This window comes from Panthera tigris, chromosome E3 (genome assembly GCF_018350195.1).
Source record: "Panthera tigris isolate Pti1 chromosome E3, P.tigris_Pti1_mat1.1, whole genome shotgun sequence".
Lineage (NCBI taxonomy): Eukaryota > Metazoa > Chordata > Mammalia > Carnivora > Felidae > Panthera > Panthera tigris.
Window position 1 is genome coordinate 26291115 of NC_056675.1, and position 27379 is coordinate 26318493.

The window sequence follows — 27379 nt, forward strand, 5'->3', positions numbered from 1 at the left end:
TTGATGTCAGTCTTGACTGTCATTAATTGCGCAATTCATTTCACCGCTCCTGGCCTCGATTTCCTTATCTCTAAAATGGAAGAATCATTAAAATCCCCTCCACCTTTATAATTCGATTGTGCGTCTTCTGCGATGCTCTTTCATTCCCTCAGAATCTGAAAAATCCTTCTAAAGTCGATTGAATTCCATCTCTTGAGATAATACTTATCGACGAAGATTTATTGTGAGAATAAATGAGATAATGCATAAGACAAACGTTTGCTGGCACAGAACCTGGAACATGGTAAGCGCTCTACAAATGTGAGCTGTACTCCCTAAGCACTATTATCCACCCCCGCCCGTCCCCCAACGAGAATGTAAACCCCAGGAGAGCAGAGACCCTGTTGGTCCTGTTCACTCTTGTATCCTGAGCGCCTGGACTGTTGTTTGCACATCCTGAATTGAATAAATAGTCTAAGTGTCCTGCCCCTGCAAGGCTCCCTGGGCAGTTTCCTCAAGGGCAGAATGAAGAGTCACTAAGATCCCTTCCAGCTGTACAACCATGAGACCGCTTTTGTATCCCACCCGCTTCTGGAGTCTGAAAACCTTGGTTGAGGTCTCAACCCCAGAATAATCCAAAGCTATTTTGGAACGTGAGCCTAGCGCCTGGGTCCACCTTCGTTGCCATGGCAGCGGTTCCGCCCCCGAGCTCTGCAGATCCCCCACCCTGATTGGCTGAACAGCTGCCTCCCTCTCCGGATGGGGCCGCCGCCGCCATTGTGCGGCGCTGGTCCCCTAAGAGGGTTCCCTCTGCGGCGAGTGTCTTGGGCTTTCGGCCTCGCTTCTCGCTTTTGTCCGGGAGCCCGGCGGGTCCGGGACTCCTGTCCGTGCCGGTGCGGGCGCCGGCATGTGGCTGTGGGAGGAACAGGGGGGCCTCCTGGGCCCCTTCTCCTTCCTGCTACTGCTGCTCCTGCTGGTAACGCGTAGTCCCTTCAATGCCTGCCTCTTCACCGGCAGCCTCTACCTCTTGCTGCGCCTGTTCAGCTTTGAGCCTGTGCCCTCCCGCAGAGCCCTGCAGGTGCTCAAGCCGCGGGACCGCGTTTCCGCCATCGCTCACCGCGGCGGCAGCCACGACGCGCCCGAGAACACGCTAGCGGCCATTCGGCTGGTGAGTCCCCCACGCCTCGCGCCCGCCACCCCCGCCCCTCCTGGGAGGTTGTACTTCTGCTTGACCTTCCGAAGGTTCTCCAGTATTCTCATGATACCTTTCGTACACAGGGAATATATCCCAGTGGCCGTCTATCCCTCTGAAGTCAGAAATCTCCCAACTTATTTATATAACACAGCAAATACCTACATATTTGCTATATGCCAGGCACTGAGGACACACTCCTAAACAAGACAGAAAGGGCCTCGGCTTTCACAGAGCTTGCGCTGGGATGGGGGAAATCCGCCTTAAACAATACACAAGTGAGATACTTTAAGAGAGTGAAAAGTGTAATAAAGAAACAGGGTAGCGGGATAAGGAATGACTGGGAAGAGGACTTGGGCTATTTTGGATAGAGTAATCAGAAAAATCCTCTCAGAAGACATGTCTTGAGCTGAAACTGGGATTGTGAAAGGAGCCAGCCTTAGATCTGGGAGAAATGTGTTCCAGGAAAGGAGAAGAGCGAGTTGAAAAGCCGGGAGGTGGGGATGATGTTGGAACGTTCAGGTAAGAGACTATACACTATGTGATCTGACTTCAAGGAACAAGAACAAAGACTGGCAAATGAAGCAGGAAATGTGGCCAGATTAAGTACAGTCTCTGGCAGTAGTTGAGTTTATTCTAAATGGATCACATTCACAGGAGCTGTGTTTGCTTGTCCTCCAAATTATCTCTCTCCTTATCACCTTCTTCTCCAAACACACAGTTTATGCCAGACAGCCCCAGCAGCTGGACTCCTGATCCAATTTCTGCCTCTTGTTCACAAGCTCTCCTGAGACTCTTGCTCCCTCCAAGCTCCTGGCAGTCCCCCTCCTGACTTCATAATGATAGTTTGAGTAGTAAGAGAGATTTACATTTATACAGGCGCTTTTGCATCTGTGGAAGTACATCTCTTCCTCACATTTCTTTGAGAGATTATTTTAACACTGAATGGGTAGGAAAACTGACTCAAATACATGCAGCTCCTTCTAGAATTCAGCCTTCTGGTTCCAAGCCCCAGTGCTTTTCTTTGTCAGAGATTAGACCGTGTTCCGGGATGTAAAAACTTAGACTCGCTATCTAGCTAGGGACAGACAGTATTACATAACGAGCAAGTTAAAGCTTTTGTGTCCCAATAGGGTCTCCAGTAGGGTGTGGAAACAAGACACCATCAGGGCACCTTTCTTCACTCTACCCTCCCCCCCTGACTTCAGTTTCCCTATCTGTAAAATGGGAGTGATATTGGTATCCACCTAATAGGCTATATAATTCAGTGAGGTAGTCCGCAGAAAGTGCTTGGCCCATGATAACCTCCACAAATGTAAGCTTTTTAGGCCAATAATCTAAAGATGGCCTTCATTTTCAAAATCAGCTCAGTGGGGCGCCTGGGTGGCTCAGTCGGTTAAGTGTCCGACTTCAGCTCAGGTCATGATCTCGCAGTCCTGAGTTCGAGCACCGCATTGGGCTCTGTGCTGACAGCTCAGAGCCTGGAGCCTGCTTCAGATTCTGTGTCTCCCTCTCTCTCTGACCCTCCCCCATTCATGCTCTGTCTCTCTCTGTCTCAAAAATAAATAAACATTAAAAAAAATTTTTTTTAAAAATCAGCTCAGTGTAAATGTAAAAAATTTAAAGTTTGAAGAAGGAAGGGGGTCAGGAAGGCAGCTTTTAATTTAGTGGAGGACACCTGACTCTATGTTAGTAAACCAAGTTAGACTTCTCTTATGCTTCTTTCCCCTTGGTTCTTTGTGGGGCTTTTCTTTGTTTTTGTTTTTTTTAGTAATCTCTACACCCAACGTGGGGCTCAAGCTCACAACCCCGAGATCAAGTAGCATGCTCTACCGACAGAGTCATCCAGGCGATTTAATATCTTTCTATTTATTTTTAAATAGAAAGCTAGAAAAGGTGCTCTGTCTCCCTTCCATCACAAAGAACCAAGGGAAGGGGCGCTTGGCTGGCTCATTTGGAAGAGCATGCGACTCTTGATCTCAAGGTTGTGAGTTCCAGCCCCGTGCTGGGTGTAGAGATTACTTAAAAATAAAATACTGGGATGCTTGGGTGGCTCAGTTAGTTAAGCGTCCGACTTTGGCTCAGGTCATGATCTCACAGTTGGTGAGTTTGAGCCCCGCATCGGGCTCTGTGCTGACACCTCAGAGTCTAGAGCCTGGAGCCTACTTCAAATTCTGTGTCTCCCTCTCTCTTTGCCCCTCCCCTTCTCATGCTCTTTCTCTCTCCCTCAAATATAAATAAACATTAAAATAAATAAATAAAATCCTTAAAAATAAATAAATATAAAGATATTGAAGAATGTATTTTACGTTCTGTCTTACACTCAAATAGGTCAGGTGAAGTAACATAGCTATACAGGAGAATTGTCATGAAAAGAAAGATAATTATAAGGAAAAAAGTACATAATTGCCATTGGCTTCCATTTCAACTAACCTTTATGTAAGTTGTCTTAAAGTGTAACTCAGTGTTAATTGAACACAGAAGGCATTCCTAAGTATTTATCAATGATGTAGTGGTTTGGCCAGGAACACATTTGAATATTAATCATATTAAATGAGGAAGTATGTATGTGAAATACACATACACATATAGTGTTTCATATCCTGTTGTGTTCTAAGGGAATTATAGTAATTTCCATTCATGTTTGGGTTGTGCATATCTTTAATATGTGTAATAAACATTGTGCCAAGTTGATTCCTGGTCTTAAGAGGAAATGAATTGTGTTAGTTCAACTTGTTTGAATATCGATGAACTTTTTATCTATAACAAAATTTAGCTGCTGAATACAGACTGCAGAAGATAAAGTCAAATCCTCTCTCAGCTTTGAAAGGCACATGTAGTTTATTTCCATCAAAGTTTGTTTTTTGTCCCGTTCTTCCTCCCTTTGTATGTTTGCAGCTCATAATTTATATTCTAAAGCATCTTACTATGTAAAACATCAGGAAAGACATTCTGAGAATGGTAGAATTTCTGGTAGATTATAAAATTGATATAGAAGGAAAAACTTGAGAGAAGTTAAATAAGTGTATTCCAAAAACAGATACATGATTATAAACAGTGACTGAGGAATTTAATTATACCCACAGTCCATTCTCTGCACAGGAGCCAGAGTGCAGCTTTAAAAGTATAAATCAGATTATGTCCAGCTCTTATTTACAATCCTCCAGTGGTTCTCTACTGGGATTAAATAAAATTTGAACACCTTCTATCTTATATCTTTTTCAAAGCCCCTGTTCTCTGTTCCAGCCACCCTGGGTGCTTATTAGGATGCTTTTGGCTTCATGTAATAGAGACTCTAACTTCAAACACCTCAAACAATAAGAGGACTTAGTATCTCACATAACAAGAATATGTGGGAGAGGGGACTTCTAGGATGGTTTGTTCAGCTGTTCAATTTATGTTTTTTGAAAAAACTTTTTAATGTTTATTTATTTTGAGAGAGACAGAGTGAGAGTGGTGGAGAGGCAGAAAGAGGAGACACAGAATCTGAAGCAGCTGTCAGCACAGCAGCGGGGCTCAAACTCACAAACTGCTAGATCGTGACCTGAACCGAAGTCAGACACTCAACCAACTGAGCCACCCAGATGCCCCTCAGCTATTCAATTTGTAATCATGGGACTCAGGTTGTGTCGATCTGTCTGCTCTGCCATCTGCAGCATATTTACTAGTCTTCCTCATTGCAGCCCCATTCTTACACATTACACCATCCACTCTCAATCCCTCTTTCCCAGAAGCCTCCATCCTACACACACACACACACACACACACACACACACACACACACACACAGGGTTTGGAATTAGTTCACTTACTCCAAACACAAGAGAAAGCTGAAAAATGGGGCAAGAATAGGTCTCTACGAGCAGGGAAGAAGGGGAATAGATTTGGGTACACAGTCAACACTTTGTGACTCCATCCTACATTGTGGTCTTTCTATTATACTTGCTATTTCTTTTACTTGGAAACTCTTTGTATGGTTTTTCTCCCTTTGATCATTAAGGCCTCAGCTCAGATGTCATATATATATATTTTTTTAATGTTTATTTTTGACAGCACGAGTAGGGGAGGGGGCGAAAGAGAGGGAGACACAGAATCCGAAGTAGGCTCCAGGCTCTGAGCTGTCAGCACAGAGCCCGATGCGGGGCTTGAACTCACAGACCGTGAGATCATGACCCTAAGCTGAAGTCGGACGCTCAACCGACTGAGCCACCCAGGCGCCCCTCAGATGTCATATTCTTAGGCCTTCCTTGGCGGCCTTGTCTAGTGACCCTCACCTGCCTTAACCTTCACATTACTCTCTGTTTTCTTTTTCAAAACATTTGTCACCATCATAATTTACATGTAACATGTTTGTAATCTGTTTCTCCCTACTGAAATATAAGATCCATAATCCTTTTCTTTCTTGTTCACCACTGTCTCCTCACTTCTTAAAACAGTACCTCCTATCTCATAGGCACTCAGTAAGTATTTGTTGGTAGGACTGTGATGTATTAATACCCAATAAATCCATAAGGATAGATACTCAACATTATCAGCCATCAGGAAAATAGAAATCAAAGCCACAATGAAATACCTATTAGGGTGGCTATAACAGACAGACAATAACAAGTTTCGACAAGGTTGTGGAGAAATTGGAACCTTCATACACTACCAGTGGGGCAAACAGTCTGGCAGTTCCTTAAAAGGTTAAACATAGAGTTATCATCTTAAAACATACATCATGCAAAAACTTGTTCGTAGATTCAAACAACAGAAATATCCATCAGCTGGTGAATGGATAAATAAAATGTGATATGTCCATACAATGGAATAGTATTTGGCAAGAAAAAAGAATGATGTCCTGATACATATTACAACATGAATGAACCTTAGAAACATACTAAGTGAGGGGTGCTTGGGTGGCTCAGTCAGTTAAGCATCTGACTTCGTCCGACTTCGGCTCAGGTCATCATCTCCCGATTTGTCAGTTCAAGCCCCACATCCAGCCCTGTGCTGACAGCTCGGAGCCTGGAACCTGCTTTAGGTTCTGTCTCTCTCTCTCTCTTCCCTTCCCCTGCTGGTGGCGCTCTGTCTCTCTCTCAAAAATAAACATTAAAAAAAAAAGAAACAGGGGCGCCTGGGTGGCGCAGTCGGTTAAGCGTCTGACTTCAGCCAGGTCACGATCTCGCGGTCCGTGAGTTCGAGCCCCGCGTCAGGCTCTGGGCTGATGGCTCGGAGCCTGGAGCGTGTTTCTGATTCTGTGTCTCCCTCTCTCTCTGCCCCTCCCCCGTTCATGCTCTGTCTCTCTCTGTCCCAAAAATAAATAAAAAATAAAAAAAAAAACGTTGAAAAAAATAAAAAAAAAAGAAACATGCTAAGTGAAAAAAGCCAGTCACAGAAGACTGCATATTATATAATTGTATTAAATAAAATGTTTAGGGGTGCCTGGGTGGCTCATCCTGTTTAGCATTTGACCCTTGATTTGGGCTCATGGTTTGTGAGATCGAGTCTTGCATCAGGCTTTGTGCTGACAGAACACGGAACCTGCTTGGGATTCTCTCTCCCTCTTTCTCTATGCCTCCCCTGCTCATGTGCTCACTGTCTCTCTCTCTCTCTCGCCCTCTCTCTCTCTTTCTCTCTTTCTATCCCAAAATAAGTAAGTAAACCTTTAAAAAAATAATAAAAATAAATAAATAAAGTGTCTAGAAGGGGCAAATCCATAGAGATAGAGGGACTTAGAGGGGCCAGGGAATGTGGATTGCTAATGGACACACAGTTTCTTTTTGAGGTGATGAAAATGTTCTAAAATTGTGGTGATGGTTGCACAGCTCTGTGAATATAATAAAAACCACTGAATTGTACATGGATGAATTATACACCAAAAAACACTGCCGTTCCATGTTTTAGTAGTGGAATCTGTGGTTTTCATTATCAGTCAACACAAATGAAGTTCTTTAAGTGAAGTTACAGTATAGTGATGGATATTTAAAACGTACTTTTCAATGAAACAGTTAAAAAGTCATATAAGTATAATGAATTTGTTAAAGCAAATAGTTTTAAAACCAACTTTATCAAAGTATAATTTACATTAATAAAAGAGACATTTTCATTGTACAGTTTGATTAGTTTTGATAAATACATACACCTGGGTAACCACTATCTTAATCTATATCCATCACCCCAGAAAGTTCCTTTGTGCTCTCTTTGGAGTTAATCCCCCACTCACCCCTCTGCCCCAAGGCAACTATTGATCTGATTGCTATTACTATACTACACTGTGCTATTCTATTACTTAAACTATTAGTATAATTTTAAAATAAATTATTTCATTTTATTTTTTTTAAGATTTTTTTTTTTTAATGTCTATTCATTTTTGAGAGAGAGGGCGAGAGAGAGCATGAGCAGGGGAGGGCAGAGAGAGAGGGGGACACAGAATCCAAAGCAGACTCCAGGCTCTGAGCTGTCAGCACAGAGCCCAACGCGGGGCTTGAATTCATGGACCGTGAGATCATGACCTGAGCCGAAGTCGGACGCTCAACCGACTGAGCCACCCAGGCGCCCCTAAATTATTTCATTTTAAATAAAATAAATTTTATTTTAATTTTTTAAAATAAATACATTTAACATAAAATAAAGTTTTAATAAAATTGCAATGTTTTTATAAACTTGTTTATGTGAAATTTAATGTTTTTGTGTGAAATTTTATGTGAATGTTTTATGTGAAATTTTGTATGTATAGAAGAAAAGATACTATTATAAGGAATTGTTATAAATGAAAAGATGAGTACGAATTATATACTGATACATGAATTAGAATCAGGAGCTTACCTTTTTGCCTCTGTATCTGGAATAACATAAAAGTCCTGGTAAAGAAAGTTGAATGCAGCCATTAGAAGATCTGGTCTGAGAAACTCTAATATGGTGATTTCTTTTATAAAGCTTTTGTTTGGGCCTTCATAAACTACTTAGAAAAGACAAATAAATGAACTCATTAGTTCTAGTAATCTTGCTAAGATACAACGTCTCCCCATTGTTATTTCTTGTATTGCAACCAAATAAAGATGGCCCTAATGAATACAGATATAATTGAACCTAATTATAGTGCCCGCCTCAAGGACTAAGGAGAACATTTGTGTCACAGTGAGACAGTTGCACTGTGAATACTGAAAATGTCATCTTGTTTTATGTCATAAATGATATAATCCATATTGATTTCCCAATGTACTATTGTCTTTAGTTTAGAAAAGATATCTTTTAATCTTATAAAACGATAAACTTTTTAACCAGTATAAGATGTAATCATTATTGTAATGGCTTTTTCTCTGAGATGTGTTTTCTGAATCAAAACTTATGTTGAGAGCCAACCTCGAGCCAGGCACCAAGCTTGGTAATTTACATGCATTCTTTCTAAATCTTCACAACTCTTAAGATCATTAGAAAAGTATCATCTTAAAAAGGATGAAACTGAGCTTAGAGTATGATAAGTAAATAGATGACACAGCCAGTGAGTGATAGAATTGGGATTTTTAGATGGGGAAAATCTTGGTCATAATGTGGACGTCAAACTTGGAAGCTTAGAAGAAAATATAGTTGTGTTATATCTTTATAAATAGAGGTAGGAAAGGATTTAAATAAGGTAGAATAATCTATGCCCATAAAGGACATGCCTGATAAATTCAACCATGTTACAATTAAAAATGTGTTAAAAAGAACACAATAAATAGCAACGGCTAACATTTATTGAATGTCTACTGTGCACTGGTACAGAGTTGTACACCATTTCCAGGTACTTAATTGTAATTATGTATGTAGCAAATACATAAAGACCTGTAAGGGAATGGCACAGGAATGATGCACATCAACTTGAAGATGGAGAAGAAGGGGGAGAAATTTCACTCTATCTGTAGGGTCAGTAGTAAACATCTAGTGGTTAAGAGTACAGCCTCTACTGTGTCCTAGTTTGTACAACCCAGAGCAAGTTTCTTAATCTCTGTTTCCTCATCTGAAAATGAGAATATCAATAGTACCTACCCAAATATGGCAAGAATCAAATGAGTTAATACATTTAAAGCACTTAGAATAGTGCCTGACTATATAGAAAAGGCTTATTAAATAGTAACTATTACTGTGTTTTAGGGCAGCAAGAGATAGAAGGAAATACGGCAAAATATTAACATCTGTGAAGTCTTTTTTGCTGTATACTGCTCTGGGTGTTTGCGTAATTAATTTTTTTTTTTTAATTTAAAATCTTGATCGTGGTGAGCATTTCATGTCTTCATTGTGACAAGCCAGGGAACCAAATGTGGGCTAGCGTGTCTCAGAGGAGCGTGCTCAGGTTCTCTTTTTATATATTCTAATGTTCACGTTCCCCTTGTAGATAAATTCTAGTGTACCTTATCGTGCTTACCAGCTTGTTGGCCAACGGCCAGTGCTGCTCACATAAACAAATGTAATGTCCCCTAGAAGCAGGCCTGGTGTTTCTGATACAGAAGGTAGAGTTAAACCAACAAAACCCTGGCTCATCCTGTTTATGCCGAAGTAGTGCAATATACAGCTAATCAACAAACACAGGGTAATCAGAGATGCTGTACCAAACAGAGTATAGGTAAACATGGAATTTGTCTAAATATTTGTAATTGTGAGCCATTAATGGCCCAAAGAGTTAAAGCAACCAAAGAAAACTTAGTTCCAGAAACCTCTCCATCTACTACCATGGGTGGGGAATTTGAAGCGTTTGAGGAATCCCTAAGTGTGCAGGTTGAAGGAAGGTTATATCATCTGGAAAAGTAGAAACTGGAACTGGATGGGTTGCTATTTGTTACAGGAAGGGGAAGGAATCGGTAAGAGAAGCTGTCTCCTTAGCTAGCCCTGTTGGTTGTCTGGAGCATTTAGATTGTAAAGTGACCTTGGCCACTTGCCATTAATATTGTTGATGTTTTTGTTAAGGCAGCTAAGAATGGAGCAACAGGTGTGGAGTTGGACATTGAGTTTACTTCCGACGGGATTCCTGTCTTAATGCATGATAACACAGTTGATAGGACGACCGATGGTACTGGTCGATTGTGTGACTTGACGTTTGAACAAATTAGGAAGCTTAATCCTGCAGCAAATCACAGGTTAAGGTAAGTGGTTCATTGTCACTTAAATGTACCTTTCAGCTTTGTTGGAGATCACAGAAAGACACTGGCACCTTCTAATCACATCTTCTCCAGGAAAATTGTTCTGTTGTGTTTTGTTTTGAACTGTATACAGGTTTCCCAAGTAATGAGCACGGTGCCAGAAACAACAGAAATAAGGCATGGATGTTTTTCATCTTTTCCCACTGAGGCCAAATTTGGCTTTGGAATTATTCTCAAGACAATACTCTATCTAGTCACTAACATTACTAACATTAGACAATTACTCTGTACTGTCATATAAATTTTATATATATAAAATATACATATATATACAAAAAATTATATATCTATTTATATATGTATAAATAGATATACATATACACACACACACACATATATATATATATATATATATATATATATATATGTATGTATATATATATCAGAACTAGTCCTGTAAGATATTCCACAAGAAAAAGGTTCTGTGATTAACTCAGATCAAGCGCTATATTCTAGATGTTCCCCTTGGGGACAAACAGTCCACATCAACAATTCTTACCTTCAATTTAATGTTTCCCAAAAGTGAACGATCACAGAACCCACACCATTCCCACAATTAACAGCTATAAACACATTGGAATTAGTATACTGGGTAATAAACTTTGGAATGTGGTTATTTAAATCCCTCCCAAAATGTGTGCTCATTGTTACTCATCTTGTATCAGTTCTCTGGACAATGATCAATACTCCTTGAGTATTCAACCCAGTGATTATGTTATAGTCCTCCATAAAAGATTTAGACTTTATTTTCCTAGGATCTGAAAGAAATTACAAATAGGGGCGCCAGAGTGGCTCAGTCGGTTGAGCATCCAACTTCGGCTCAGGTTATGATCTCACAGTTTGTGAGTTCGAACCTCACATCAGGCTCTGTGCTAACAGCTAGGAGCCCGGAACCTGCTTCTGATTCTGTGTCTCCCTCTCTTTCTGCCCCTCCCCTGTCTGCGCTCGCTCTCTCTCTCTCTCTCTCTCTCTCTCTCAAAAATAAATAAACATTAAAAAAAAAAAAAAAAGAAAAGTCAAACAAAGGAAATTATACCTTAATCAAGAAAGAATATTGTTAATGGTTGAAAGTTCTAAGTGCAGGCTCTGGAATTGCTCTTTATTTCATTGTTCTGCTATATGCAAGAGAAAGGCAGGTTTTAATACTGCAGTGACATCGTAGCTAATAAGATGTTGGCTTCAAAGTCAACAATTAAAGGAAAATATGCTTAGGGTCATCATCACCTTTAAAATCCTTTAAGGAGGTATGATATTGTGGATAGATCATCAAGGCAGAAAATCAACAAGGAAACAGTCTTTGAACAACATGTTAGGTCAGATGGATATAACAGATACATGCAGAACATAACATCCAAAACAACAGAATATACATTCTTTCAAGTGCCCATGGAGCCCTCTCTAGGATAGATCACACGTTAGACCACAAAACAAGCCTCGGTAAATTTAAGAAGATCATATCATGCATTTAAGAATTCATATCACGCATCTTTTCTGACCATAATGGTTTAAAACTAGAAATCAGTCACAAGAAAAAATTGGGAAATACACAGACATGTAGAGGCTAAATGACATGCTACTGAACAACTAATGAGTCAACAAAGAAATCAAGGAAGAAATTTAAAAATATATGGAGACAGATGAAAACACAACAGTCCAAAATCTTTGGGACACAACAAAAGCAGTTCTAAGAGGGAAATTTATAGCAATACAGGTCTATCTCAAGAAAAAGAAAAATATCAAACAATCAAGCCTTACACTTAAAGGAACTAGCAAAAGAAGAACAAACAAAGCCCAAGGTGAGTAGAAGGAAGGAAATAATTAACATCAGAGCAGAAACAAATGAACTAGAGACCAAAAAAACAAATAGAAAAGATCAATGAAACCAAAAGAGGATTCTTTGAAAAGATAAACAAAATTGATAAACTTTCAGCCAGAGTCATCAAAAATTACCTGTAATGATTCTGGAAATCCATAGAGGCGAGAAACCACTGTTTGAAAATGTTGGAGTCTATCATGTAAGCTGCTACCCTTAAATAAAATCCAAATTCTGGATTCTAGAGAATGTCTATAATTACAAGGGGCTAAATGTAGGGCGACAAGTTTAGTAAAAAAAAAAAAAAAAAAAAGACCAATGGCTAAATTCTTCATGATCATATTCCATAATTCTGTAAACTTTCCAAGTTAGAGAAGTTGAATGATTTGGCAGAGGGAGAGGGGATGGCAGGGAGGAACCTTAGAAAAGTTTTACAATCCCCTTTAAGGCATTGCTCTAAGTCTTGATTTGCTAATTGACTTTCTGTATGTTAATAGGCTTGACTGTATTAATATACACATTAAATAATATATTAATTTGTTTTAGTGCTTTCATTTAATGGAACTACAACAGAACATGTGTAGAAAACTATTCATTCATTAACGTGCCTAAAAAACGTTCACTTTTCCTTATACTCCAGTGCGTTCTAAAGAAAGGAATATGTGAAAAATTTTTAACTCACAAAAAACCTCTAGACAGAGAAGGAAAATCAAATGAGAAATATCCTCTGGGTAACCATCCCCCATTACTGTATTACACTACATCACTGTACATAGTTGGGTTTTTTTTTTGTTTTTTGGGGTTTTTTTTCTAATCTGTAATGAAAAACAGACACTAAGAACTAATGAAACACCTTTCTAACTTCAGGGGAAAAAAGGTATTTGCTTGGAGTCAGTATACCATCTCAATGTCTTTAACGCAGCCAGTCTGTCCTACAGTTGGAACTTGTTGCATTTTCTTTGTTTGAACACCAAATGAAGTAATAGGCTTGTGTTTAGGGACCATGTTGTAGGAAAAATAGGTATTTTCTCTAGAACTATCCTCAATGCTGTGAGAGGCTCATCATGAGAAGGGGCATGGAAACTAAGACTGGCCAAAGGAATAGCAAATTCATGTCTCTTCTCTCACTCCCATGGAATAGGCATTGAGTAGAATGGCTGGCAGAATTGCCTATACTCTTTAAATTATCTTTTTTTTTTTTTTTTAGCCAAAATACTACAGTTGAAATGATACGGTCGAATAAACAGAAGTTAAATCGTGCAGAATGAAATTTCATTATCTGAGAAAAGCAGATTTCTTACATATCAGGCACTTAACTTTCTTTTATGAGAAAATTATGTATAGAAGATTATTTTAAACAGTTGCACATAAGTGTACAATACAGTGAACAGATTTATATATTCGTGGGAATTTCTCCTGCATAAGGTTCTATTAGGGCAATTACAGTCTTAAATTTAAGTTTCAAGTTCTCCCGAGGTGGCATTATATTCTGCCCTTCTGTGAGTAGAGTTACTAATTATATCATAAACTAGTAATTTCATAAAAATTAAATGATTTTTGTTCTTGTTGCTCTTCTTTGGTCAAGAATATCTAATCTGGTTTAAGGACTTAAAGCAAAGTATCCTTAGACTTCGGTATGGTTAAAGAAAGGAAGTCAGGGAAAACACACTTTCCTGTTGGTTGGGAGACATTTGTCAGATGTCTGTTTCACTAAACTTTTATCTTTGTCTTTTTCCTGCAATACACTATTCCTTTTCCCTCTCTTATAGGAATGATTTCCCTGATGAAAAGATCCCTACCCTGAGAGAAGCTGTTGCAGAGTGCCTAAACTATAACCTCACAATCTTCTTTGATGTCAAGGGCCATGCAAATATGGTACAGTTTATACCATAGACTTCACAATTTAATCGCTAGTCACTTCCAAAATTAACTATATATTTTGTTACTTATCCTTCTTATGTTATTTTTATAAATTATATTTGCTTATTGGAAGTTTGCAATGCACAGCTCCACATCTTTAGGGAAATAGTAAATTATGGAACTTTTAACCTTTGATGGAACCTTTTAACAACTCCAATATTCTACAACTAACACAAAATAGGTTTCTTTTCCTTGCATAAAGCATTTACAAAAGATAAACCATAAAGAGGCACTTCGTGAACAAACCATTCGGCTAACCTCGTAAGAAAGAATTCAGGAGTCAGACACAAGACCAGTTGCATCTGGCTGATAAGTTAACGGTTTTAGATGGATAACTATCAACTGAATTTCAAGAGAACTCCTATACATAAAGTTTCTGATAGCTAATAGGATATTTATCTTTTACTTAGAGTTATCCTTCTTGTATGATTTCTGTTCTTATGTATAGTTTTGTTATTTTATGATTTGAGTAGATGAACTTTTATGATAAAATTATTATAATTTCTTCAAATATGTATGACATTCCTAAGTAAAATTTTGCTTATATTATATAACATATACTTTTATTCATAAAAATATATTATTGCAATGGAAAATCAATGGGAAAATATGATTTAGATTACATTTGTTCACTTACAACCAGCTTTTCAAATACAAATGCTTTTTTTCTGTGTTTGGACAACTTACAGGTATTTTCCTTCCTTGAAAGCTATAATCAGTAATGGCCACCATTCTGATGATGTCATTTTTTTTTTTTTTTTTTAATTTCAGCCTATAGTTGAAACATTGAAACCAGAAATAAGAGCCCAAGTATATATCCTTACTGTAGCACAGTAGACTCTCATTTTTGAAGAAAGGAAAATGGTGCTCTGGCTCATTTATTATTATGTTACTGATAGTTGTATGCATGTAAGTGTCCCAGTCAGCCCACATCTGAATCACCAAGAATACCTATTAAAAATACTAATTGCTGGGCCATATCGCCTAGAGAAGAAATTCTGAAAATGTCTGGGGCCGTGGGTCAAGGAACATGTATTTTTAATGAGCATCTCAGGTTTTGTTGATGATATTGCCCACATTGGGATCCCTGATAGGTCCTACATTTCACCACGGTGTACTGGCCTTCATGCTTATTCTCTTAAAATAAGGGGAGAAGAAAACATATATTTTTTAAATTCAGCTATTTGAGATTTGGTGCTCACAGGTGGTTTGGCAACAATGGATAGAACATAGTGATCTAATTCACAAAATGGGAGTATAAAGGAACAGGTGTAGTAAATTAGAGATAGTAGAGCCCAGGAGCCGAGATTATGGGCTTTGGAGTCCAATAGACCATGATTAAACTCTGTCACTTACTAAAATGTAACCTTAACCTTGATATGCTTCAGTTTCCTCATGGATAAAATGGGAATACAGACAACAAGAGAACTTTGGCTGGATAACTCACACTGTCACATTAGTGAAGGGGAAACATGACATGAATAGTTTCTATGTTCTTTTTTCTTTTCTGGAATGCATTTTATTATTTATATTTAGTTATAGGTATGTGTGACTTTCCAGAACTTAGTGGTATTTCAAGAATTATGATATAGCAACATTACACTCCACCTAGTCACCTCTGTTGTTAGTTGCTGTTAATGCCAGTGGCCAAATCTATTAATTCACTAGAGGTTACAAAGTATGAGTGTTTTAGCTCCATCATTTCTTCTTCATTTACTCATCTGGCAACTACAAAAAGAAACTTCTGCTCATCTTGGGAAGAATTGGAAGACTTTCAGCTCTTCCCAGTTCCTTCCTTGTCCCGTTGTTTCTGCCTCCATGTTGGTGATGAATGCCATTTCCTCTCAGTCCCCTGGACTGAGCAAATGTACTCTTAGTAGTTCCCAGGCTGGTTGGCTCATGCTTAGGCTAGGAAAGGCAGAGGATGATAGAGTTATGGGTATAAAAGGACTCTTCGTAGTGCCTAAACTAGGTTATAAAGGAAAGGTTTAAAATTTTGCTTTCAGCCTCCACTGCCATACCTTCCAAAAGCATGACCAAAGGGGTGAGCTTCTCAACAAATAGTAAAGCAGCAGTACCTCAGTTTCCCCTCTGTCTGCTGTAGGTGTGAGTTTAAGATGTTTCCCAATGGATAATGGAATCTACCCATACTCCTTTCAACATCCCCATATATTAGTAAAGTTCTAATTTATTCAGTAGGGTTGTACTTCATAGGTAATAGTTATTAGCTGAGACTGTTGCATTTAAGTAAATTTAAAATACATGAATTTCTCTGCTTTACAGGCTACTGATGCTCTAAAGAAAATATATATGGAGTTTCCTCAACTATACAATAATAGTATCGTCTGCTCTTTCTTGCCAGAAGTCATCTATAAGGTAAATTCAGGATTTTTATTGTACATAATACTATGTTAGTTGATGGTGATCATAGAAGTGGCCCAAGTAAGCATAAGCTAGATGCCTGCGAAATTGAACTGAATTTCAGTTAAGAAACTCCTTTTAACAAGAGAAATTCAGAAAGGGGAACGAACTCCTACCCTATTTTAAGACACCATGATTCCTCTTTAAGTTCCTTCTTTTATGTTGTTCATAGGCTCATTCAGATTACTTTAGTGAGTGCTCTCAGAACGAGGAGTTATGTACCTCTTCATCTCGCTAAGTAACAGCAGAATAAACTTTTTAAAAAACTCTTAATGATGGAGAATTTAAAATATGCACAAAAGTAGATGGTAGTATAACGAGCCCCCTTTAACCTTGACCCAGCTTGTTTCATCCATACCCCCGTTTATGTACCCCAGCATTATTTCGAAGTAAATTCCACACATCATTTCACCCATAAAAATTGCATTAAATATCTTTAAAAAGTTATTCCCCTTTTTAAAAAATACAGCCACAATACAACCATTATCCTATCTGAAACCATTTAGCCCTAAGATCAGGAAATATCTAGTGAATATATAATTTTTCATTTGTCTTAAAAAATATTTTAAATGGCTTTTGTTGTTTATAATTGTTAATTTGAATCAGGACCCAAATAAAGACTACATTCTGTAATATAAAATCTTAGAACCTGTAAGTTCTCCTTTTCCCTGCATGTATTTATTGAAGAATCCAGGTTGTTTTGTAGAGTTTACCCAAGTCCAGATTTTGCTCCTTACGCCATGATACAGTTTAACACATTCCTCCCCTGTATATATTTCCTATAAATTGGTAGTGAGAGCAAAAGACTTGATCAGTGGAGGTTCAATTATTCTTGGCAAGAGAATCTCAAAGGTGAGGGTAGTTTTTTCATCAGGAGGCACAAAATATCTGATTGACTCTTTTGTTGTTGTTTACGGCTGCTATTGATGCCAGCAGCCAGCTCTCAATTTACTGGCAAAATTTTATTATTTTAGTCTATCACTTCTTCACATATTAGCTAGAATACTTTTATAAAAATTCTCATCTACTATTTAGTTATGCAATTGGCAATTAAATGCTTAATCCTTAACTTCACTTACCAGTTTCCAAGATATTGAGTTGGTTCTGTAGCCTTGTTCACAGTGACCAACAGAGCATGCATTTAAAGTTTTACAGGAAGAGTGGAACCTATCCAGATACAAACTATCATTGAGATGAATAGCGTCATGGGGCTTTCAAACATTTGGGTCAATGTTTCCCAATCTTACTTGACTACAGAGGACTTCACAATGTAAGCTACATTGTCCAGAGGAGCACAGAACACAGACAGAAAGAATTACATCCGCATCTCCCCATTTCTCCTTGTCCGTCCCCAACCCCCACCCCTACTTCTCTCTCTGTTCTCCCTTCTCACTTCCTTCTCACCCCACTTCCCCACCCCCACAACTCTTTCTCAGCCATTTTCTCTAGAAAGAATCAAAAGCTAACCAACTCATCTGGAAATGATCATGGTTCTATCCTCACTAAGTTCTAATTACTTATCTCTGGCCAGAATTTAAATTGATAACCAACAGAAAGTTTATTCTTGTGACATGAAAATTTGACCCTGAGATTGTAATTTACTCATTTTAAAGGTATAGATTGTGAAGGAAGTGTTCTTATTTATACTGTATAGTAAATGCTTTACATCCCTTACATTATTTACTCAAAAGGTTTATATCTATTTAGTAGACATGGGGGCCATTATGGCCACCTCATCAGAAAGAGTAGATTGGCTAAATCCAAAGAAAAATGAGAGGTATTAGATTTTAGATATGATGCTTATTTTAATTTGCAAAATTCCTTTTCAGATGAGACAAACAGATCAGAATGTAGTGACAGCTTTAACTCATAGACCTTGGAGCCTTAGCCATACAGGAGATGGGAAACCACGCTATGATACTTACTGGAAACAGTCCATGTTTGTGGTAATGGACATTTTGCTCGATTGGAGCATGCATAATATCTTGTGGTACCTGTGTGGAATTTCAGCTTTCCTCATACAAAAGGATTTTGTATCCCCGTAAGTTGAAAGGTTTTTTTTTTTTTTATCTTCTGACAAATTTCCTGGAATGCTCTTCTTGGAAAGGAAGGATTAACAGTGGACAGCCTGAATTGGGTTTCACCCACAAAGCCCGCCATGCCTTTATATTTATTTTTTTAGAGAGAGGGGGTGAGCAGGGCAGAGGGGCAGAGGGAGGGAGGGAGGGAGGGAGGAAGAGAGGGGGAGAGAGGGGGGGAGAGAGAGAGAGAGAGAGAGAGAAGAGGAGAGAATCTTAAGCAGGTTCCACACAGTGCAGAGCCTTAATCAGGGCTCAATCCCATGACCCGGGGATCATGACCTGAGCCTAAATCAACAGTTGGACACTTAACCCACTGAGCCACCCAGGCTCCCGCCCACCATAGCTTTATTAAGTTGGAATGCCACTGGCTTCTTAGGTGGGAAGAGTTCAGACATACTTCACTGTTTCCAAAATAAGTTGATCAAATATTCTCAGTTTTTAGTTTTAAAGAAAAACCTAATAAAAAATAAACCTGCCAAACTATGATGAGAGATAGATTATAAGTCCTTGTGATTGGCTCCCTTTGAAAAGCAACACAGATGCAGGGCAGAGCTCCAGTGAAGACATCCTGTGAGCACCTACCTTACCCCTCCCACTTTCCTTCCTGCTCTGCTCTACATTATAGGCTCTGCTCCATTGCTTCCCAGAAAACTTTCCATTCTCTAACCTACTAGCAGTCTCTGACCTTTATTGTGGTAATCTTATAGCTGTGTATTTCAGCTGATTAGAGTTGTTAGTTTTGGGTTATTTCAGGTATGTGTGCATTCAAGTCAGTCAATATTTGACGTAGGCCTACAGATTTGCAAGGTATTACTAAGAAGCTGAAGATGCTGTGGTAAAGAAAGCCATGATGTGCCTTCATGGAATTTATAGTCAAGTAAAAGAGAAGTTGCTAATCAAATCAAATGCAATAAATATAAAATTACAATTAAGATAAATGCTATGTAGGAGAGAACAGTGTCCATTTACTGTGTAATTTGACCTAATCATGGGAAAACATCCCCCAGGGAGGTGACAACTAAGCTAAGATCAGAAGGGTGAGTAGGGGGCGCCTGGGTGGCTCAGTCCATTAAGTGTCCGACCCTTGGTTTTGGCTCAGGTCACGCCCTCACAGTCTATGAAATCGAGCCCCACATCAGGCTCTGCACCGACAGCACCGAGCCTGCTTGGGATTCTCTCTCCCTCTCTCTCTGCCCCCCCCTCTCTCTTCAAATAAATAAATACACATTTTAAAAACAAAAAGGGTGAGTAGGAATGGGAGTGTGGAGATCCAAGTCACAGGGGAAAACACATGCAAAAACGTGCTACAGCAGGAAGGAGCCTAGTTCTTTCAAGGACTTGAAAGAAAATCCATATTCTGCGACACCAAAAGGAAAGGGGGAGGGGGGAGCATGGTGTAAGATGAGGCCAAGGAGATGGGTGGGGGCAAGCCAGTATGGCCTCCAGTATGACTTCTGTTTTGGTGTAGGGTGTCTTTAGTAAGTCACTGAAGTGTAAGCTGGAACAACGTGGAGGAGGTTCTGGTGCTGGGTTTTGAAACACTCCCTCTGATTCCACACACAGACCAGTTACGAGGCTCTTTTTGGGCACTGTTAGTACTCAGTGAATACCAGGAACAGTTGGTCCTTGTTCTGACAGGATTGGTTTGTCCTCTTTCTCCAGGGACTACCTGAAGAAGTGGTCGGCTAAAGGCATTCAGGTTGTTGCTTGGACTGTTAATACCTTTGATGAAAAAAGTTACTACGAATCGCATCTTGGTTCCAGTTATATCACTGACAGCATGTTGGAAGACTGTGCATCTCAGTTCTAGAATTTTACCCCAGGGAGGAAATCCGGGTATAGAAACTGCCTGCTGGCCTCAAGCAGGGATATCAAAATACCCTTTGTGCTAGCCCAAGCCCTGGGGGATCAGGTGGCTCACACAAGCAATAGTCGGTATTTGCATTTTTACCTGAACCAAAGCAAAACCTGGTTTTGCCACCTTGTTCCATGGAATGCCTGAGTTCAACACTCTTGCTCTTGAAAATCTGGGTCTGCAAAAAAGGCACAACAGTTCCTGCCCCAACCTAGCTGATGGGTACACCAAAACCCAGTGAGGATAAGCACAGATTGAGTTGTGCAGTTTGGGGTTGCAGATGCAAATGCATGGGAAATGCATGATCACTCAAAAGTTGACATTTTAAAATTTGACACACTTACGTAATTTACTTATTTAAAATATTTGTATTCAGCTACATTATCAATGTACTATAGACAGCAAACTTGTGACCATACTAATAAAATCATTAAAAGGAGCACTAAGGGAAAACTGTGTACCAAGCATAATGTCCTGAGACATTAGGAATTCAGGGAAGCCGCTCTCTGCAATCCAGTGACCAGTGACCAGTGACCAGAGGCAACAGCCCCTGGTGAGCCTTCATTGCATAGCAAAGAAAACCCTAGGTAAGTCTTGATACCAGTCGGAGGGATTGTTTATGGTATCTTGAAATAAGAGCTATGAGCCACTAGGGGGCTGAGTTACACTCGTTCGGGCTGTTGTACAACATGACACTAGAACTGCAAGAACCATCTAAGAACATCTAGACTTATCCTCATTTGGCAAATGAGAAAACTCAAACCTGTAGAAGGAAAAGGTCTTCCTCAGAAATGACCCAGCTGGTGGCATAGCAGAGCCTGATCTCCTAAAACTAAAATTTCTTAACCATTTGCCACAAACTTTTTAATGGTTTAATATGCCTATCTCAAAACCCAGAAGAATCCTACAGGGGTATTTTCCTTTTATGGATGAGGAAACCAAGGCAATGCAAACTTAAAGTCACCTACCCAAGCTGTCCAAGTCTTCAGTGCAGTTGAGATTCAAATCCAAGTGAATCTAACTCCAGAGCCACTGCTCTTAACCATTTGCCCTGTCTGCCTTTACATTGTAGAGCCCTTCATTCCCAGCTCTGTGCTCCTCCACGTAAGCTTCTAGCGGTCTTAACTGTGAACTTAAGTGGCAATATTTAAGACGATATGGAGTCTTTAAAAAATTGCAAAGCCATCTGTCTCCCATAGCTGCGTGTTCCCACCTTCCAGCCCCATCTGCAGTCTTGACCACAGGCCCTGAGCTTAGTCATGACTTCCTCCTGAGCCCCAGTGGGTCACCAGCCTCACACTCAGCATCCAGACCACCAGTCCACACAGCTAGATGGCAGAGAGAAGCACACCGAGTTTTGCTATGGTTGGTGTTGGCAAGAGCATGATAGATGGGGCTGGGGACGTTTTCATCAATATTTACAAAGACATTTTCTCGAATCTAAAGATCAACAACAGGACAAAGATTTATCCAATGAATGGAACAAATAACTGCATGTCCTTTCATGTCACATCATGACTAGAATGTCAAGAGGAGGAGGTGACCAAAGAAAACGTCTGCAGACTGAATCTCCACTTTGGCAAACAGACTGCACAGCAACCAACAAGGGAGGAATTCTCTTGGAGGCAGCACAGCATTAACCTCCCTTCTGTTGTGGGAAGACCTCTTGAGAGCCTCTTGACCTTTGTCCCAAATCCATTTTGCCCTTGACTTGGGCCCAATTAAGGATTTCGATCCAGTGCTAAGATCCTTGAAGATTGGAGAATTTGGATGAAGAAAGAAAGTGTTAGTACTACCATTAAGCACTTGGATGGCTTAGTATAGGGCTTAAAAACATCGTATTTGGGATCAGAGAAAACTAAATCCAATTTTATGTTTAGCAACCTAATAAGTGACCTTGGGCAAGTTATTTGATTCATTTGTACAATAGGGGCAGTATTGGTACCACCCTAGGGAGTGGCTGATTAAATGGCAGGGTGCATGTAAAAGGCTTATTAAATAACTAACATTTACGGACTCCCTAACATACACTAGACACTTTGAAATGCTTTCCATGTGTTTGCTCTGCAGCACCACCATAAGGTTGCTACCATTACAATCCCACATTATAGTGAAGGAGACCAAGGCACAGGGAAGTTAAGTAACTTGCCCAAAGTCACACAACAGTAATAGTGTAAGGATTTGGTCCTGGTGATATAGTTCCAGAGCTCACACTTCATACCTCTGCCTATCCTCATGTCCAGCCCATAGCAAGGACTCCCTAATGAGGAACAATCATTCCCTACCCTATAATGGTGCCTGTCACATAATGGATGCTCAATAAGTGTTTGTTGGAGGAATGAATTATGGGATAGCCAAGTGGAAACTTCTTGAGGAAACTGGAGGTGCAGACCTAGTGTGCAGTGGGAGTTGTAGATAAATGATTCAGAATTCAGCAGATCGAGGGGTCATCTAAAGTCACGATAGATGGCATTCTTTCCAAGAAAGTCAATACAAATGAAAATTACATCCTCCGCTGTTCATTCAACTGCCCCTCTGTCCTCAGGCTGCCCCAGACAGGTAATACGGAAAGACTACCTCCAAAGACTTAAGAAATCCACTGCTGATTTAACAATGCTCGTTTTCTTATTTGGAGATCAGTGTCTGCAATCCTGTTTTGATAGGAATTTCACCAAAACAAATACTCTTTTTTTTAGATTCAAATTTCTAAATAAAATTATACCTACCATTTCCCACAGTGGGAATAGTCCTTCAATGGGACAATAAACCACAGCTCTCAGGACAAATGAGGGTATGAATTAATGAAGTTGCAAACATGCAGGCAAACCTTTAGCATGGAGTGATGGTTACCATAGTACAAGGTTATTTGGTTTCTTTAACCAAAACTACTAAGGGTTGATAACCTTGTATGTTCTCTTATCAAGCTAAATTATGCCTAAAATCTCACAATCTGATCAGCAGAGTATTACCGTATTACCAAGTATTACAAAGAGGTTGGATATCAGCTAGGCACAATGGTCCTCAAAGGACGCTGTCCTTTGAGACCTGTATTTAGTATCAGCCTAAGGAGGACCTTGTTAGAAATGCAAATCTCGGGGCGCCTGGGTGGCTTGGTCGGTTAAGCGTCTGACTTCAGCTCAGGTCATGATCTCACGGTCCGTGAGTTCGAGCCCCGCGTCGGGCTCTGTGCTGACAGCTCAGAGCCTGGAGCCTGTTTCAGATTCTGTGTCTCCCTCTCTCTCTGCTCCTCCCCTGTTCATGCTCTGTCTCAAAAATAAATAAACGTTAATAAAATAAAAGAAATGCAAATCTCAAAGCCCATCCCAGAACTACTGAAGCTGAAACTCTGGGCTGGCTGTTTCAGCAAGTCCTCCAGGTGGTTCTGTTACTTGCTCAAGTCTGAGAACACCTGAGCCAGAGAAAAATCCAAACGTCCTCAATCCTACCACTAACTAGCTATGAGACGGACAAATCACTTAACCTAGGTGTGCCCAACTTTTCATCTGTCAAATGGAGACCATATTTGCACCAATTGTCTCATAGCAATAGTGTTAAGAGGTTCAAATGAAGGGGAAAATATGGAAGTGATTTGAAAAATGTGTGAACAGTGTAGCATATAAAAAAATGTGGAGGCGCTCGAACACCAAACTACTCAGGGTGTGGTGCTCAGACCCAGGAGCTCTAGACAGAAAGGCAGAGTCTCAGCCCCGATCCCTGAACCTCACAAATTAGAAACTGCTTCGTATCAAGAGCCCAGGTGGTTAAGGTGAAGAAAGATCTACACAGGTGTAAGGCATTACTTGTATGGGACAGGTGCAGTAATGAGCCAAGCAGAGGGGGCCCCCTTGCTCCACACCTGAGCTCCTCCATCTCATGCTATCTCATGGTGGATCAGATATGTAAATGTTCTGAAAAGTTCCAACTTTGAGAATTTAGGAAGGTATTTGTGAAGTGCTACCGTACTGAGACAATCCATATTATTAATGAGCTGACTTCTTGCCACCCGACCTCAATTCAAAGATTATAAAAACGTATTATCAGTCATGTGCTATTTTAGTCACTCCTTTTGTAATTGAACTTCACACAAAATCATCTCATTGCCTCAAAAATGAACTGAGCCATTCACCGCAGCCACATAAAGGATCCGATCCTGCAGAAATTTCAGAACGGCTACCTATTTTTTATACTTAAAACTATAGGGGTTATCCGGCTTTCAAGGAACTGTTGGAAAGCATATGTTCCTTTTATCATTTTGGACTAATTAAAATTAGAGTTGAAGAGGAGGATGGGGAATATTCCCGGAATATTCTGATGCTCCCCATTGGCACGCTCTGATGCCTTTTATGGTCAGGCAAGTTTGGGAAGAACTACAGCAGTGGTCCCTGATCCCCAGGCAGACACCTGAAACCATGAATAGTACTGAACCTTATACAGACCATGCGTTTCCTATCATACACACCTGTGACAAAGCTTACTTTAGAAGTCAAGCACAATAAGAGATTCACAACAATAATATACTGTAATACACGTTATGGGAATGTACTCTCTCTCTTAAAATATTGTCCCATACTCACCTTCTTGTGACGACGTGAGACGATAAAATGCCTACGTGACAAGATGAAGTGGGATGAGTGATGCAGGCGCTGTGACCTAGCGCTAGGCTGCTTCTGACCTCCTGACAAGGTCACAAGGAGGGTCATCTGCTTCCTGACTGCAGTTGACTGTGGGTCACTGAAACTTCGAAAAGCGAAACCATGGATAAGGTTCTCTAGATCCTGGCTCGGATCTCAGCCTGGCTTTCCACCGAGACCATTTGGGGAGCTCTAAAGAAAAAGTGCAGGAGCCTGATTTAGTTGGTCTAGACCAGGGCCTGGGCCTGGCCGTTGTCCATCAGCTCCCCCCGGTGATTCTGAGCATAGCCAGCATTGACCCGGAAGCCTAACGGGAGGCCCTGAGAGGACTGGAGGAGAGTTGGCCTCTATTATAGGGCTGAACTGTACTGACCCAAAATTTATATGCTGGAAATCTGAACCCCCGAAACCTCATAATGTAACCATATTTGGATATATGGCCTTTAATTAGGTGAGTTATATTACAGCCATTAGGGTGGGGCCTAATCAAATCTGCCCGGTGTCCTTATCAAGTAGAGGAAATTTGGACGTGTAAAGGTACATACAGAGCAAAGACCAGGTGAAGACACGGTGAGAAGGTGACCATCTGCAAGCCAAGGAGGCGTCAGAATGAAACCAAAACTGTGGACCCTGACAAGGACCATGACCTTGGACTTCCAGCCTCCAGAACTGTGGAAAAATGCATTTGTGTTGTTTAAGCTAGCCAGTCCGTGGTATTTGGTTATGGCAACACTTGGCAGGCCAATACATCCCCTATCTCAAGCCCAAGTTTTTTGTTTTGGGGGCGTTTTTTTAGTTTATTTATTTCTTTTGAGAGACAGTTGAGTGGGGGAGTGGCAGAGGGAGAGAGAGGAAGAGAGAGAAAGAATCCCAAGCAGGCTCTGTGCTGTCAGCACATATGGGGCTTGAACTCATGAAAACATGAGATCATGACCGGAGCTAAAGTCAGATGCTTAACTGACTGAACCACCCAGGCCCGAGCCCAAGTTTTAAAAGCATCCTCATATCCGAATGCATGTGAAACCTACAGAGTAGATCTTTCTCCTTTGTTTATACCTCCAGTAGAAACAGGAGTTAACACAAGCAATGGAGGTTCATGGAGACGCATTCCAGATAGAGGCTCTTAGCATATGGTAAGTGAGCAAAAATGTTGCTCTCGGAGCGAGTCCATATTTCAGTGCAGAAGCCAAAGAAGCACAAAACAGCTTTAAGATGACACTGAGAGGGAAAAAAAATTACTTCAAACATCAGTTCAATGGACTGCCTTCACTAACCCCACAGATATGTCTCCCGTAGTGTCCTGGGCTTCTCCTTCACAGCACCTGTCACAATTACATTTAATTACTGTTCAATAGTAATTAAATTACTGTCTAAATTAATCTGCTAGAAACGAAGCACATGAGGGCAGAGTGTGTCTTGACTTGCTCAACATCTTATTTATAACCACTTGGCACATATTTGTTGAATAAATGAATGAATGAATGAATGAATGAATGAATGAATACTGCCACCAACTGCTAGCAGGGATGATACCAAAAAATTTTAACTCAGTTGATGACATTTTGTTGATGAAATGAATTAACGAATAAATAAGTGAATGAAAAAGTGAATCAGTGACTGAGCACTGATTGGATGCTTGTGTTTCAAATGTATGTTAAATGTTTGCAAAATTCAGTTCCAATTAGATTTCACAGTAGTGATTACTCAAGAGGGGATGTCTCCCCTGAGTAATTTGGTAAATTGCACCTTTCTGCTGGATGCTCCAGTTCTAAGTTCCGTCACATGCCTTGTGAATCATTTGGCAAATCTGCAAAAAAATGCCATATATTGGGGCATCTTGCTGGCCCAGTCAGAAGAGCATGCCATTCTTGATCTTGGAGTTGTGAGTTCAAGCCCCACATGGAGTGTAGAGATTACTTAAATAAAATAATTTAAAAAAAAAAGAAAAAGACTGCTAGGAATGCCTGGGTTGCTCAGTCAAGTTAAGCATCTGACTCTTGATTTCAGCTCAGGTCATGATTTTGCAGTTTGTAACATCGAGCCCCGAGTTGGGCTCTGCACTGACAATACAGAACCCACTTGGGATTCTCTCTCTCTCTCTCTCTCTCTGCCCTTCCTCTGCTCATGCACTCTCTTTCTCTCTCAACATAAACATTTTTTTAAAAAGAATGCTATATATACTGCGTGTGTGTGTGTGTGTGTGTACATATGTGCACACATGTACATTACACACACACACATACACACACACATATGTTCCACACATCACTGGATTCATGTTTGATTCAACAAGACTTAGATGTTGACTTATGTGTCAACCTCACAGGGG

The 27379-nt window shown here is 40.1% G+C and overlaps 1 protein-coding gene across 4 annotated transcripts; it reads left to right on the top strand.

The window, feature by feature from the left end:
- Positions 1-731: 731 nt before the first annotated feature.
- GDE1 (glycerophosphodiester phosphodiesterase 1) lies at positions 732-20872 on the top strand. 4 transcript variants are annotated; one of them, XM_042971668.1, is made up of 6 exons: positions 732-1147; positions 10097-10272; positions 13912-14017; positions 16346-16438; positions 18313-18524; positions 20227-20872. In XM_042971668.1, exons 1-6 carry the CDS (start codon positions 887-889, stop codon positions 20372-20374), a joined length of 996 nt encoding a protein of 331 aa, XP_042827602.1. In that variant the 5' UTR covers positions 732-886; the 3' UTR covers positions 20375-20872. The 4 variants fall into 4 exon arrangements, with proteins under 4 accessions (XP_042827602.1, XP_042827603.1, XP_042827604.1 ...); XM_042971669.1 differs by having other exon boundaries at positions 1065-1147; positions 10101-10272; XM_042971670.1 differs by lacking the exon at positions 732-1147 and adding an exon at positions 6765-6806.
- Positions 20873-27379: the final 6507 nt, after the last annotated feature.